This window comes from Hypanus sabinus, chromosome 9 (genome assembly GCF_030144855.1).
Source record: "Hypanus sabinus isolate sHypSab1 chromosome 9, sHypSab1.hap1, whole genome shotgun sequence".
Taxonomy (NCBI): Eukaryota; Metazoa; Chordata; class Chondrichthyes; order Myliobatiformes; family Dasyatidae; genus Hypanus; species Hypanus sabinus.
This window is the reverse complement of record NC_082714.1, coordinates 11,366,539-11,381,873: the sequence shown is the minus strand read 5'-3', so window position 1 is coordinate 11,381,873 and position 15,335 is coordinate 11,366,539. Positions and strand designations below refer to the sequence as shown.

General features: G+C 42.3%; 1 protein-coding gene across 7 annotated transcripts in view; it reads right to left on the bottom strand.

Moving 5' to 3' along the window:
* tsc2 (TSC complex subunit 2) overlaps window positions 1-13,507 on the bottom strand; it is a 132,337-nt gene extending 118,830 nt beyond the window's left edge. For 3 of the 7 annotated variants that reach the window (XM_059979049.1, XM_059979053.1, XM_059979054.1), the window contains exons 1-6: window positions 11,140-11,221; window positions 6,420-6,560; window positions 6,215-6,301; window positions 5,278-5,388; window positions 4,062-4,206; window positions 944-1,061 (exon numbers count right to left, since the gene is read on the bottom strand). In XM_059979049.1, the coding sequence (XP_059835032.1) occupies window positions 944-1,061; window positions 4,062-4,206; window positions 5,278-5,388; window positions 6,215-6,301; window positions 6,420-6,554 (596 nt within the window). In that variant the 5' untranslated portion in view covers window positions 6,555-6,560; window positions 11,140-11,221. Of the gene's footprint in view, window positions 1-943; window positions 1,062-4,061; window positions 4,207-5,277; window positions 5,389-6,214; window positions 6,302-6,419; window positions 6,561-11,015; window positions 11,032-11,139; window positions 11,228-13,439 lie in introns of those variants that run through there. The other 4 variants (XR_009513865.1, XM_059979050.1, XM_059979052.1 and 1 more) reach the window with 4 other exon arrangements.
* Between the last annotated feature and the right edge of the window lie 1,828 nt (window positions 13,508-15,335).

Below are 15,335 nucleotides of genomic sequence, written 5' to 3'. Positions count from 1 at the left end.
AATTTATTGTATATTTTATAAGTGTTGTTAGTTGCATTGGCTTTCTTTAAATTACTGCATCAGATCCAGAACAATTATTTCATTCTCTTTTACACATATGCACTCCAAATGACATTGAATTATTTTGAACCATTTCTCTAAGCAAAGAACTTGGTAACTAAGCTTACAGATTTAACTACCACCAGAATCATAGGGTGCAGAGGAATAATGTATTTTCACACATAGCAGAAGTTGCCTGGAACTCATTTCCTTAAGGTAGAAACTATCACCATATTCAAATGTAATTGGACAATTCAAATGTCATGTGCTGTAAATTTCTGGGATTCTAAGAATTGTGCCTCCAGCTACAGCCCTTAATGCATTTTTATTAATGCTTATTCTTTATAAAATAGGTAGGAGGGGTTTAGGTTCTTTTTAATGCCATGGACCTATGCCTTTAAGCAAGGGGTCTGTGGACCCCAGGTTGGGAACCCCTGGTTTAGAGCTTATGGGACAGATAATTGGGACTCGTTTAATTTAGCAACTAGGTCTGCATGGAAGAGTTGGGTCAATGGACCTTTTTTCCCCAACGTGGTATGGCTCTATGACTCTGAGCTCTTCAGAATAACAAAGTAGGTAGATAGTTTTAGCATTCAGCTCTCCAAGGAGTAATGTGGGATAATGGGTAGGGACAGGGAACTTGGGGAGAAAAGAAAAGATAGATGTTATGTTCTTGATTTCAGTCTAAGAATCCAAAACCAAGGCCTCTTAGTGACCAAGAAAGAAAGTGCCAAACTCCCATACACAAACTTGCACGAGGCCATAAGCATTTCATTTTAAAACCAGGAACTGTAGCCAATACACGGATGAGGAGGATTTAGGCACCAATAGAGAATTCCTGCAGTTTTAACCATTCACTATAACTCTGCAAAAGGAAGTTTCACAAAATAACTTTCTCACTTACTGCACAATCTGAGCCACAATCTGATCCAAGTAGCAACTGTTGAATTTGACGAGATTGACCAGAACTTCCAGAAACTCCACTGTCAGACCAATTTCTAACCACTTGAGAACAAATAAGGCTTTAACAAATACAAAGACAAAATTAGACTGCTTTCAAACTTTAAAACAAATTCTCATTTAGACAACATGGGCATAAAACACAACTGATTCACCTGGTTATGGTGAAAACTCTTTCATATTACCAACATATGGCACAAGTACAAGTAATTAATTAATCCATATTCAGAATTCTTATTTCTTAGTGGGCTGATTCAAAGGACAGCTAAGCATTAGCCAAGCTAGACAAGAAAGGGAGGTTAGTGAACCAAACTATTTTTAAACAATAAACATAACAAGCCAGTGATTTCCAGTGGTTTAAAATTCACTGTCAGCAGAGTCTGGACAGGCACCTCTGGATCATAATGGAGGTCTCTAAGCCATCATTAAACCAATGTAACCCCAGCAGTAGGAACCAATTTGGGGCTACACTGAAGGAAAGAAAATGCATGGATGGCTTTGGAGCAAAGCAGTGGTAGCAGAATAGATGGATTGCTCACTATAAACAAGAGTTTCTATAGGTGATCGAAATCCAAAGCAACACGCAAAATGCTGGGGGAACTCTGCAGACCAGGCAGCATCTATGGAAATGAACAAACAGTCAATATTTCAGTCAGACTCTTATTCAGTTCTGAGAAAGGTCTTGGCCAGAAACACTGACCAACTGACATGCTGAATACCTCCAGCATTTTGTGTGCTGGATTGCTCACAGTGCAGAGCCATTAAGAACTCAACAGATTGAAAAGTCTTCTACTCTGCTATTCTGCAGTTTATTAATAACCATTCTGCAGATTGATATAAAAACTATGATCAATGAGTCAAGTCATATGTTCTCACTGCTGTGGCAGCTCGTGGGGAAATAATAAACAGAGGTAGTACAGCCTTTTAAAGTAGATTTAAGAGTGCAGAGAAGAAAAAATAAATCTTAGGCTCACTTCATGTGAGTGAACATTAACACTACTGCATCAGCTGGGGGAAGACTCTCTAATCTAAGCAACCACAGGTCTACTCCAGCTTATAAACACCTGAACGATGTGCCTGTACACATGACTGAGCACTTGGGAGATCAGCTTGTTCCCACGGCTGTATTTCTGACTTGTTATCTACCCCTTGTTTAACACTATTGAACAGGCTTATTGGTGGACAATTTATCACATCAGAAGACACAAGAGCAGAATTAGACCATATGGCCTATTAAATCAACTCCACCATTTAATCATCTAGTCATGGCCTTGCACCTTATTGTCTGCCTGTACTATCTGTAAATGTAACACTATATTTGCATTCTGTTAATACCTTCCCCTTGGTACCACCTCGATGTAATGACATGATGAAGTGATCCTATGGATGGCATACAAAAAGTTTTTCACTGCACCTCAGTACATGTGACAAACTAATTATCAATTGCAAACTGTTTGGATTACAAACAGTTCTCAAGAATTGAATCCTGTTGTGACTGGCAGAGCAGTTGAGATAACTTGGCTACAGATTATATTGAAGTCACAACTCTAAATCAGAGCAAAGTATCTCAATCAAGAATTACAGCACCTCATCCCGATGTTGGGGAGAGAATGCAAATAGATCACAAACCCCAAGCAAGGTGCACCCAGTCCAAGAGCTGAAATGGAGTTAGATAGATAAGGGATTATCAGCGACAATTGTATTCCCACCAAATCTCCTCCTCATTGGCAAGGAGACTGGGCTCCCTCATCTGAAGTAGAGGCTCAATCACCCTGAGGAACAGACAGCACCTCCATTGACCAGCTTGTGATCACCCATCACCCCCCACCCCCCCCAATCAGATGTGGATCTGCAGTAGCTGCTGCTACTGAGCCCAGGCTAGATTTGCAATCTCTATGATCATGTAATCACTGTCAACAGCCTCTTAAAGGTGGGGTGTGTGGGTGGGGTAATCACACAGGCTTTTATATGTCAGATACCAATCCCACTATAACGGTGGATAACTCGGCAAATTGCCAACCCAGCTTGCTGACCACGAATGATGAATTTTTTTTTGATGCCCAGTATTTATACATAGCCAGCTACCACTGAGATCAGGTTAGATAACAAGACTATGGTGATGTTGCTGCAAAGCAGGCTTATGTAATTAGCAGTTAGTGCAACACCACTACAGCTCGGAGCATTTCAAAGTTCGGAGTTCAATTCCAGCACCATTCTGCAAGCAGTCTCTCTGTGTCCTCCCCATGGAATGAATGGGTTTTCCTCCCACAGTCCAAACACATACTAGGTAGGCAAACTGATTTTTGTAAATTATCCCATGATTAGGTTAGGGTTAATAGGAGTTGTGGGGCTGTTGCAGCAGCGTGGCTCTAAGGACTGGATGGGCTTACTCTGAGCTGTATTGTTAAGTAAAATAATTGCAAACAATGTCTATAATTTCTCCATAACCAGTTTTACACAATTTCAACATATATAGCAAGTCAGAACAATATTTAAAAAGGTCTATGCATTGCTTTCTTTGGGTTAAAAAAAAATTATTCCTTTTCTTTAGTAATATTTTCCTAAACCGATGATGCCATTTGCATCAAGAGACATGATACTACACTTAATGGGAGCACAATACAAATGTTGAGGATTGTTATTTTAAACCATTAATGCAGTCAGGAAAACTACTTTGAATGTGTATTTTTGTCTATCCAATACCATTAGTATTTTGCTCTCTAAACAACATCGATGCCAAGGGATCTTAAATCTAATTTTTCAGTGTCACCCTAGTCATTCTAAAGATCTTTCTAAATGCAAACCATATATGGGGTGGCACAGCAGCACAGCAGCTAGCACAATGCTTTACTGCACCGACAACACAGGTCAATTGCCGGCGCACCGGTAAGGAGTTTGTACTTTCTCCCCATGGGTTTCCTCCCACAGTCTAAATATGTACTAGCTGGTGGTCTAACTGACCATTGTAACTTGACCCATGATTAGGCTATAGTATGAAATTGAAGGAATGCTGGGCTCGAAGAGCCAATTCCACACTATACCACAATAAATAAAATGCATACACAGGTCTTCTTCAAGATAGGTGATGTCTTTTCCATTTTCTGTTAGCGCTTTGAAGACTTCTAGTCTCTCCTGTAGATCACAATTCATAGGGTAATCCTTGATAACACGGAAAAAGTGTGCTCTCATTGGTCCAAGCCTTTCCCCCTGGTTAAACAAACACAGTACTGAATATATCATTTAATAATAATATATTTTTAAAAATCACCACATAAATTTTGTGTAGTTACAAACCAAAACATGCAAAAGACAGAATAAAGATCCTAGTCAATCTAGAATGCCAGAATACTGAATGCATACGTGGGAAGCTTCAATAAGCAATTTTCATTTTATTACTAACAACTTGTAATTTACTGTTAAAAAAATAGCCTGACAGCACAAAACCTAATCACCAGCTAGACACATGTTGGAATAAAGCTAACAGAAGAACATGAGCAGCATATGCATTATACAAACAAAATCTACCAATTTAGATGGGAAAAGTGGAGCATTTCAATGTTCCAAATTCAAGTAGAAAATTGCATAACAGCAGCACTAGTCTAAAGAAACAAAATGCAGCTTTAAGTGTGAACTGACAATGCTAGTATATTGCCACGTGGGAGTTGCAGCAAGGCAAGGGTTAAAGACAACATCCAGGCAAGCATAACCAGGAGCAGTGTGTGGTCAAATCAGACAAGTGGGGTCTCTGAAGTGAGACCTTTTCTTAAAAAGTTCTTTAAAGATCAAAGGTCCCCTTTACACAGTAGGGGGTGCCAGAGATACAAGAATACAGTAACAGAAAGATGCAAAGCCCACCCCAACTGACAGGCAATTGCTTTACTAACTTCAAAGTATCATTCATCTGTGTCAGCTTGTAGTTTCTATTGACTTTTAATATTTCTATTGTGAATGGCAATTGATCTTGCCAGTAACAATTCAATTTACCAAATAGTCAATATCCATAACATAAGGTAATTCTGCATAAAAAACAGTTCTGCCTGTGCACAAATAAAGTATCTTTGAGGAATAAGTGTTTGTATACTCTGAGTTCAGTTAATCTGCAAAAACAATTGTTCCTAAAAACTTTAGTTTTCAGCAATAGACCGTTTCTTCAACAAATAGAACAAGCCTTATTAACAAATGGATATTGATTTAGCAAACAGAAGAAGCCTCAAGGAGAAAGAGCAACTCCAACTGTGCCAATAATTCAGCCCACAAAGCAGAGCAACTGTAACTTACCTGTCCCTGAATAATAGCTTTCATTAAGTGTAGTACTGCATGCCTGGCTTCTGAGGGCTGATCATCAGACATCAAGTCAAAGACAGCCTGCCACACGGCCTCCACTGCATGCTAAATATCAAACAATCAACAAAAAGAGATTACTGGCACCTTTGACAAGACAGTGTATTCCTGCATAGCAAGAAACAGTTTAGCAAAAATCCTTGAGTGAGAAGACTGAATACAACAGTTCCAACACAAAAGAAAGACATAAATAGAAACAAAAACAGGCAGCTATTCAGTCCATCAAATCAGTGTCAAAACGATCCAAATAGTTCCCAGTTCCCTGCTCCCTGCCCTAACCTCATTTCTACATAGTATATGCCCCCTTAAAAGCTTAGATTCAGTCCCCTCTGTAAAGTTACAACAGTATTATCTATCACCATCCAAAGGCAATGCATTCCAGATTATAATTTTTTAGAAAGAGTCTCCAAGCATATCTTGCTCTGGGAGAAAATTCTTTGAGAAAAAATAACTTGATCATCTAAATCAGAGGTTCCCAACCGTTTTTTTTTTGCCATGGACCCCTACCATTAACCAAGGCGTCTGTGGATCCCAGGTTGGGAATCCCTGATCTAAATACTGAAACTAGAACACCTTTGCAGTTAAATACCAGAATAATGCATTGCTGAACTGGAACCAATAATGCATTGAGCTGGCCAGTCATGGAAGCGGATGGTCCCAGGTTCGAATCTGGCAGGGTCCCAACCTGGCCATCAGCAGAATCCGCATGGGAAAAAGGCCTGGAAATCTACTTCCTGATCTTGCCCCAAAAAAACAAATGGACAACTACACCCTCCAGAGTCGCCATGAGTTGACGACAACTCAGCAGCACTCAACAACAAACTGTAAAAACTAAGATAGTTACATGGATGAACACATCAAGAACAGTTCTTACCTCTTCAAATTTCCTGGTCCTAGCAAGTTCACAAACATGTCCAATAGTTTTTATTCTATTGTAAAGTCCACTCTCTATATTCAGATCCTGAGGAAGCAATTCAGGGGAAAAAAACATTCTTCATAAAAACATTCCATGCAGAACTAACCAGAAATACTCTGCAAACGAAAATGGTATCACATCTTTTGAAAATACATTACGATACCTTTAGTATTTCAAAAGTGATTATGAACTCCGTTGGCTTGGATTCAGCTTGTTTGGTGCTAATACGGGTGCCAATACCCAGAATGCTTTTGAACCGCTCGCGCAATGAAGAGTCTTTACTTGGAAGCTTGGACATGTTCACCTAGATTACCGTAAAGCAAAAAGTGCTGGATTAGTAATAGACTAGATTATTGCAATGTCTCTACACTGGCCGTCCAAAATAATCTATGGACAAACTTCAACTCATTCAGAATGCTGCTGCTAGACTTAATTAAAACCAGGACGAAAGAGCACATCAGTCACATTCTAGTGACTCTGCATTAGCTTCCTGTATCTTTTAGAATCGATTTTAAAGTTATTTTACTTGTTTTTAAATCTCTCTATAGTCTGGGGCCAGAGTACATCACAGAATCACTTTAGTTTTATAATCCTGCTCAAGCTCTCAGGTCTTCTTCTGCCAGTTTCTTAAATTTAAAGAAACTCCCTCAAAAGAAAACAAAACAGGTCAGCATTTTTTGAACGACACTCCTAAACTGTGAAATTCAAAACTTAAAATTTAAAAAGGATGCAGACTTACTTGACACTTTTAAACGCTAGCTCTAAACTTATTCAACCTTGCTTTTAATTAATAACTTGTTGCCTTTTATTTTCATGTTTGTACTTTATCCCATCGTAAAGCACTTTGAACTACATCGGAACTACCTTGAACTATGCAGAGCAGACTCAATGGGCTGAATGGCCTTCTTCTGCTCCTATATCTTATTTGCATGAAAGGTGCTCTATAACCAAATCATTAGTATTATTAAAGTTGTCCAAAAAACCTGCTGAATTGGACTATGTTGGTCATCGATGCAAATGACATTTCAAGATTCAACATTCTTGTTTATCATGTGTATATTGAAACTTAGTGAAATGTGTCATTTGTGTTAACAACACAACCGAGGGATGTGGTGGGGGCAGCCCAAAGGTGTCTGGTGCCAACATAGCACATCCACAAGTTTCACTACTGCATGTTTCAATGTTTATGTGATAAATGAAGTTAACCTTTCCCCTAATCTTTTTTTGACTAGTTGCATTACAGCCTGGTATGGGAACACCAATGCCCGTGAGCGGAAAATCCTACAAAGAGGTAGTGGATTCGGCCAAGTCCATCACAGGTAGAACCCTCCCAACCATTAAGCATATTTACATGGAACATTGCTGTAGGAAAGCAGCATCCATTATCAAAGATCGTCACCAGCCAGGCCATGCTCTTTTCATGCTGCTGCCAACAAGTAGAAGGTATAAATGCCTCAGGTTCTCACAAGGTTCAAGAACAGTTAATACCCCTCAACCATCAGGCTCTTCAATAAAAGTGGATAACTACAATCATTTAAAGACTCTTTTGTTTTCTCATTCATGTTATTTATTGCTATGTTTCTGCATTTGCAATTTGCTGTCCATTGACCCTGTTTATGGTTACTGTTCTGTAGATTTACTAAATATGCTAAAAAGAATTTCAGGGTTGTATGTGGTAACGTATATACACCAATAATAAATTTTACTTTGAACTTCAAACTTTTTAGAACTTATCTTTCATAGCTCAATCTCTTCTAGGTTTACTGAGAAAAACAGAACCTCATGCTGGGATGTTACTTTACAGATGTCAAAATGGACAAACTTATGACTAACAATAATTTATAGACAGATGCAGAGAAATTATTTCTTCTAGTATAATAGAATCAGTATCAATTAAGTGTGTGGCAATTAGAAATTAAATCAAGGAGTAAGTAAATTAAAAGACATCTGAAAATATTATCCAAACTACTGAATAGTTGTACAACTGAATCTTTCAGAGCTTGCTCTCCAATTATTGGTAAAGTATGAGGAGACATGGAGCCAACAGCAGGGAAGTGGAGAGCAACATTCAAAATGCTGGAGGAACTCAACAGATCAGACAGCATCTAGGGAGAGGAAAAAACATTTGATGATTCAGGCTGAGACCCTTCATCAGGACTGGAAAGGAAGAGGGAAGAAACCAGAATAAGGTGGAGGAGAGAAGGTATATAAGCAGGCAGATGACAAGTGAAGCTAGGTGAAAGGAAAGGAGGGTAGGTGGGGGAGAGGGCAGGGAGGTGAAGGGTAGCCTTCAATCCTACACCATCAGGTTCGGGAACAGTTATTACCCTCCACCCATTAGGCTCTTGAACCAGCTCACTCACAGGGCTTTCAACACACAACATTGTGCCAAACCAGCTAAAAAGTAAATCAAAAAGCTCCAAAGAAACTTATCCCTCCATCTTCCTCATATTCATGAGGTCACATAAAAGCCTCTGTTTGCCTCTACAACCATACCAGGCAGCGCATTCTAGGCATTCATGACTCCAAGTAAAAAAAAACTTACCCCTCACATCTCCTTTGAACCTACCCCTCTCACCTTCAATGCATGCCCTCTGGTATTAGACATTTCTACCCTGGGGTAAAATAAAGATACCCCACCTACTCTACCTATGCTACTTAATCTTAAAAGCCTCTATCAGATCTCCCCTCAGCCTCCGCTGCCCCAGAGAGAACAATCCGAGTTTGTCCAGCCTCTCGCAATAGCACATGCCCTCTAAATAAGGCAGCATCCTGGTAAACCTCTTCCGCACCCTCTCCAAAGCCTCAACGCATTTCCTATACTTATGTAAGTTTCTTCTCCCAAGCTATCAGACTCCTCAATACCCAGAGCCTGCACTGACACCTTGCCCTATTGTCCCGTTTATTATTTATTGTAATGCCTGCACTGTTTTTGTGCACTTTACGCAGTCCTGTGTAGGTCTGTAGTCTAGTGTAGCTTCCTCCGTATTGTTTTTTTATGTAATTCTGTATAGTTTTTGTGCTGAGTCATGTAACACCATGGTCCTGAAAAACGCTGTCTCATTTTTACTGTGCACTGTACCAGCATTTATGGTCGAAATGACAACAAAAGTGACTTGACTTGATAAGACTGTACACAATATTCAAGGCATAGCCTAACCAGACTCTTTTTTTTTAAATAAAGATGCAACACAACGTCGATCGAAACATTTTCCAAGAACAATCACGGTCGTGGAAAGACCACAATCACCTATGTCATATAATGAACAAACAATTTATCGCTTGTTTTGTTTTTGTATTGGCAGTTTGCCTTTTGCACGCTGTTTGCTTGTCAGTCTGTGTGCAGTTTCTCATTGAATCCACTGTTCTGAGAATGCCTGCAGGAAAATGAATCTCAGGGTAGTATATGGTGATAATAAATTTACTTTGAATTTTGAAAAGGCAAAGGGCTGTGAACTGGATGAGAAAAGAACAAAATGACTATGCCCTGTTTGCACACAACAGCTCACTTGAAAAGGGAACCAAACCTTCTAAATTCGGGTGAGGGACTGCTCCCACTTACAAAAATCCACTGTGTGCTGTTCAGAACTATATCTCCCAAAGGAGAGAATTATGTCAATAGGTTCTGTCACCAGCTTGCAACCACAAGCTTCAGAAAGATACAGCATTAGGCTCCCCTGTAATCTTTTGGATTTTAGAGGCTTTAGCTATTGCCTCCACAATGTCCTTGGTTGTAAGGAAGCAGCAAAGTATTTATGTTTAAATATTGAGATACAGCGTGGTACAGCTCTTTGAGCCACGCCGCCCAGCAATCCCCGATTTAAAATAATCACAGGACAATTTACAATGACCAACCAGTAGGTCTTTGGACTGTGGGAGGACACCAGAGAATCGAGAGGAAACTCACATGGTCACAGGGAAAGCATACGAACTCCTTATATCAGCAACAGGAATTGAACCCTTGTCACTGATACTGTAAAGTGTTGTGCTAACCATCATGCTACTGTGCCACCCTGGCAGTTAAGTGAAACTGGCCACATTCATCTCCAGTCGATTTTTCTTCCAGCTTCTGGACTTCTTCAGCACTCGTGATCACAAAGTGAACAAGTCTCACCACAAGACCGTCATCAAAAAGCAAACAGGAGGAAATCTGCAGATGCTGGAAATTCAAGCAACACACACAAAATGCTGGTGGAACACAGCAGGCCAGGCAGCATCTATAGGGAGAAGCAGTGTTGACGTTTCAGGCCGAGGCCCTTTGTCAGGCCTAACTGAAAGGAAAGACAGTAAGAGATTTGAAAGTAGGAGGGGGAAATGCGAAATGATAGAAGACCGGAGGGGGTGGGGTGAAGCTGAGAGCCAGAAAGGTGATTGGCAAAAGGGATACAAAGCTAGAGAAGGGAAAGGATCATGGGACAGGAGGCCTAGGGAGAAAGAAAGTGGGAGGGGAGCACCAGAGGGAGATGGAGAACAGGCAGAGTGATGGGCAGAGAGAGAAAGAAAAAAAAAGGAGGGGTAAAAAATTTTACAACAACAAAAAATACTAAATATATCAGGGATGGGGTAAGAAGGGGAGGAGGGGCATTAACAGAAGTTAAGAGAAGTCCATGTTCATGCCATCAGGTTGGAGGCTACCCAGCTAGTATATAAGGTGTTGTTCCTCCAACCTGAGTGTGGCTTCATCTTGACAGTAGAGGAGGCCATGAATGAGAATGGGACGTGGAATTAAAATGTGTAGCCACTGGGAGATCTTGCTTACCCTGGCGGACAGAATAGGAGGGAAAGGTTCCCCGCAACAGGAAAATTCAATGGTCAGACATCGGGTTGTAGGCTATGCAGGCACAACAGGAGGCGCTATTGTTCTGGTTTTGATTGGGGCTCACCCTGTCAGTGGAGAAGGCCAAGAATGGGAAGGAGATGACATGGCAGACACAAGGAACTCCGAGCAGCTATGGGTACAAAAGCTGGTGCTCTGCAAATCAAATTTACATTTATTTGTCACGAGTACATCGAAAGATACAGTCAAATGTGTCACTGGTGTAATCAGCCAACGCATCCAGGGACGTGCTGGGAACAGCGCAGAAGTGTCGCCATACATTCCAGAGCCAACAAAGCACGCCACGTTGTTACTTGTGTTGTTCGGCAGAACACAACAGCAAATCAAGTCCCTTTCCCACCCTCCTACTCACACACACAGACAAGCCTCCAACACCAAGAAAATCCTCGGCCTCAGACACTGGCATTCCAACTTCGGGCTCGGCCTCAGAAACCCCCGATCGCTCATTCGACCTCTGGGCCCCGGCTTCCAGACTCACATGAAAGTCCAACCCCATCTCTCAGTCACCTGGTTCCCTAGCCCGTGCTCAGTCTCGCCAATTCAGAGGGGGCCACACTGCGGGCACTGAATGAAGATGAGGCTGGAGGAGGTGCACCTGAATCTCTGCCTGACCTGGAAGAGCTGTTGAGATCCTTGGACGGTGGTGAGGGAGAAGGTGCACAAACAGAAGGTGAAGGAGGATGAGTGGACCAGGAAATCTTAGAGGGGGAGTGAACCCTATGAAGGCAGAAAGGAATGGGGAAGAGAAGACATGGCTAGCAGTGGGATTTCATTTCATTGTCAAGTCAAAGTAAGTTTATTATCAAAGTACAAATACGCTACCTTGAGATTCATTTTCTTGCAGACAAGTAAAGAAATTAAATAGAATTTATGAAAGATTATATATAAACAAAGATTGATAATCAACCAAAAAACAAATAGTGGAAATTTAAAAAAAAATACAGAGAACATAGGTTGTCGAGTCCTTGAAAATGAGTTAGTGGGTTGTTCATTTGGCAGACATGACCAGATGTGCCAGTCGGCTGGTGGCACAGTGGAATCAGCGCCCGACTTCGGAAGCAAAGGCTCCCAAGTTCGAACCCAGTCGGCACCCCCCCCACCCCTCCCGGGCACGCTTTCCATCCGTATCAGGTTGAGCGCTGAACTAGCCACTCAGCCTCGTTAAAAAAAAGGGTCAAGTCAGGAACGTTCATACCGTGACCTGGTTTCTCCTAAAGGAGACCAATCCTGACGCTACGCGCTAGACAAGAATGGCTGACTGTCTGGTGTGACAGGCTATGAAATGAACCAGATGTGCTGGATGCAGAGGCTAGTTTTCATAAAACGAGAAGACTAGGGGGACCCCAGCTCTCTTCATTGTAGACCAGGGGCTCCACAGGCACCTCGTTAATGGCAAGGGTCCATGGCATTAAAAAGCTTGGGAACCTCTGCTATCGAGTGATGTTGGGTGAGAGCACAGACATCAAATAGTTCAGTACAGAATCCAAACAAGGCTCCTCACACCAGCGCAGGAGGCCACTGTCTAAATCCTGCCAACCCAGTGATCCCTGAGAAGGGTGCAAGGTGGGGAGGGGTGAAAGGGAAATAGGGAAAAAAAGCTGGTGGACAGGTGGATGGAGGCAGATGGGCCAAAGATGCAGCAGGAATAGAGTGAAGATCATCACTCCCTCCTCCCATGGCTCTGTACCTGGGGAAGGAGGAGCAAACACACCCCACATTTAATTTCCATACATACCCAGGGAGAGTGGGCCGAAATGATCCTGCAGAGTCAAATGCCTCATCTCACTCTGCCCCAGCGCTCAGGGGAGGGAGCCAAACAGCCACTACACCATGACCCAATGCCTATAGAAATCAATACCCCCCACACGCTTTCTCCCTGGGTTTAATGCCCCCACTAACAATGGAAAAGGGTTCAGTGCTCCCAACCATAGCCCAGACCCAGAATCTGACCCTGCACCCATGGGGGTTAAATACCCACCCAAAGCCCTGGTCCTGGGAAGGGGGAAGAGTGTTATCCCGCACCACTCTGGCCCTGGGAAAGGGACTGAAAGCCTCTCTCCATCTCAGCAATGGGAAGGGGGCTCAAAGAACTCTCACCCTGGCATTACGGGGGTTCAGTGTCTGCAGACCCAGTTCCGGGCCACAACCTGTCCGGCCCCGCCGAGGGTCCCAACCACCCGCCGCTATTCCACGGCCCTCGATGGGGAGGCATCACACCACCTGCCCCTGCCCCGCCCACCTCGGAACCTTCCCTGCCGCCAGCGCCTCCCCGGCGGCTACCCATCCGCCTGGTCTCGGCCCCAGCAACCCGCACCTCCCTGGCCCCGGTAACTATCTGTCACCTACCCCCGCCGCTCGTTCCGAGCCCGGTCGCTTCACTCTGCCATGGGGCCGCCTACAGGCCTAGTCCAGCCTCCAGGAAGTGACCTAAAGGCGCCCAGCTCCTTCCGTCTTTTATCGCAGGAGCGGGCGCGCGACCTCCTGGGAGTTGTAGTTTAATGCAAAGCCACAGCTTGATGTGCCACAATTCTGTATGTGCCAACATTTAAAACCATAAGATTATATGTACTTTCAGATCCTCAAGTCAATTCCCATTCAGTAATATCATAGTTGATCAATTTTCCTAATGTTCACAATCTAATGATCTTGCACCTTGTTTATCTGCACTTTCTCTGTGGCTTTATGTGCACTTTATTCTGTCATCGTTTTCCCTTGCAGTTAGTCAATGCAGTGTGCAATGAATTGATCCGTATGAAGATTTTAGAAAGGATTCACTGACTTTGGAGAGGGTCCAGAGAAGATTCAGGAGAATGATTCCAGGAATGAAAGAACGTCTGGCAGCTCCTGGGCTCTATTCAGAATCAGGTTTATTATCACCAGCATGTGACGTGAAATTTGTTAAATTCCCTGGATTTCAGGAGAATGAGGGGGATCTCATAGAAACATTTCAAATGTTAAAAGGCTTTAAGAGATTACATATGGCAAAGTTATTTCCCATGGTGGGGGTGTCTAGGACAAGAGGGCATAACTTCAGGATTGAAGGACGTCAATTTAGAATAGAGATGTGGAGAAATTACTTTAGTCAAAGGGTGGGGGATCTGTGGAATTTGTTCCCACAGCGGCTGTAGAAGCTAAGTCATTTGGGTGCATTTAAGGCAGAGGTAGATAGGTTCTTGATTAGCCAGGGCATCAAAGGGTAGGGGGAGAAGGCAGGGGAGTGGGGATAACTGAAAGAATTGGATCAGCCCATGACTGACTGGCAGAGCAGACTCAATGGGCCAAATAGCCTAGTTCTGCTCCTATATCTTATGATCTTATGATAAGCTCTTCACTGTACCTCAATTCATGTATCTTGGCAACTGCTCTGCACATGACCACAATAAACTGCAGAGTTCTGGACACAGCTCAGCACATGACAAGAACCAGCCTCCCTCCATGTACTCTGTCAGTACTTCTCCCTGCCTCAGAAAAGCAGCCAACATAATCGAAGACTCTCCGCCCCTCTCAAAGATATAATCAAAGACTCTTCTGCCCTGAGCAATCAGATGGAAGATAGAGCACCTGAAAGCATGTATCACCCACTGTTTTCACATTCTTGTATGATAAGATGGACTCTTCACCTCACAATCTATATAGTTACGATCTTGCACTTTTTATTATTTACCTGCATTGTTTCAGTGGCTTTTATACTTTAATCTGTGTTGTTATTGTTTTACCTTATTCTGGCTCAATACACTGTGTAGTGATTTGATCTGTATTCACAGAAAGCAAGACAAGCTTTTCACTGTATCTCAGCACATGAGAAAATAATAAACCAATTCCAATTCCAAGTTTACTTTCTCTCCCGTCTCCCGGCTGAAAAGCTTTTATTTCAACTTTGAACAGTTTCAGATGTTCATTCTTCACATCTTCCCAAGAGAATGAATTCCAAAGACCTCCGGCCATTTGAGAGAAGAAATTTTTCCTCAGGTCTGTATTAAATGAGTGCCTCTTATTCTGAGAACATACCCTCTTGTTCTGGACTCGTCTGCAAGGGGAAATACCTTCCCAGCATTTACCCTGTCACCAGCTAAGAATTAGATATGCTTCAACAACATTACCTCTCACCAAGTCCACCGAGGACAGACCCATCCTTGGTCCAGCGCAGACTGACATCAGAATCAGATATATTACCATTGACATATGACATGAAATATCGTACGAAGATATAACATTACAATATAAATAAATAATGCAAAAACA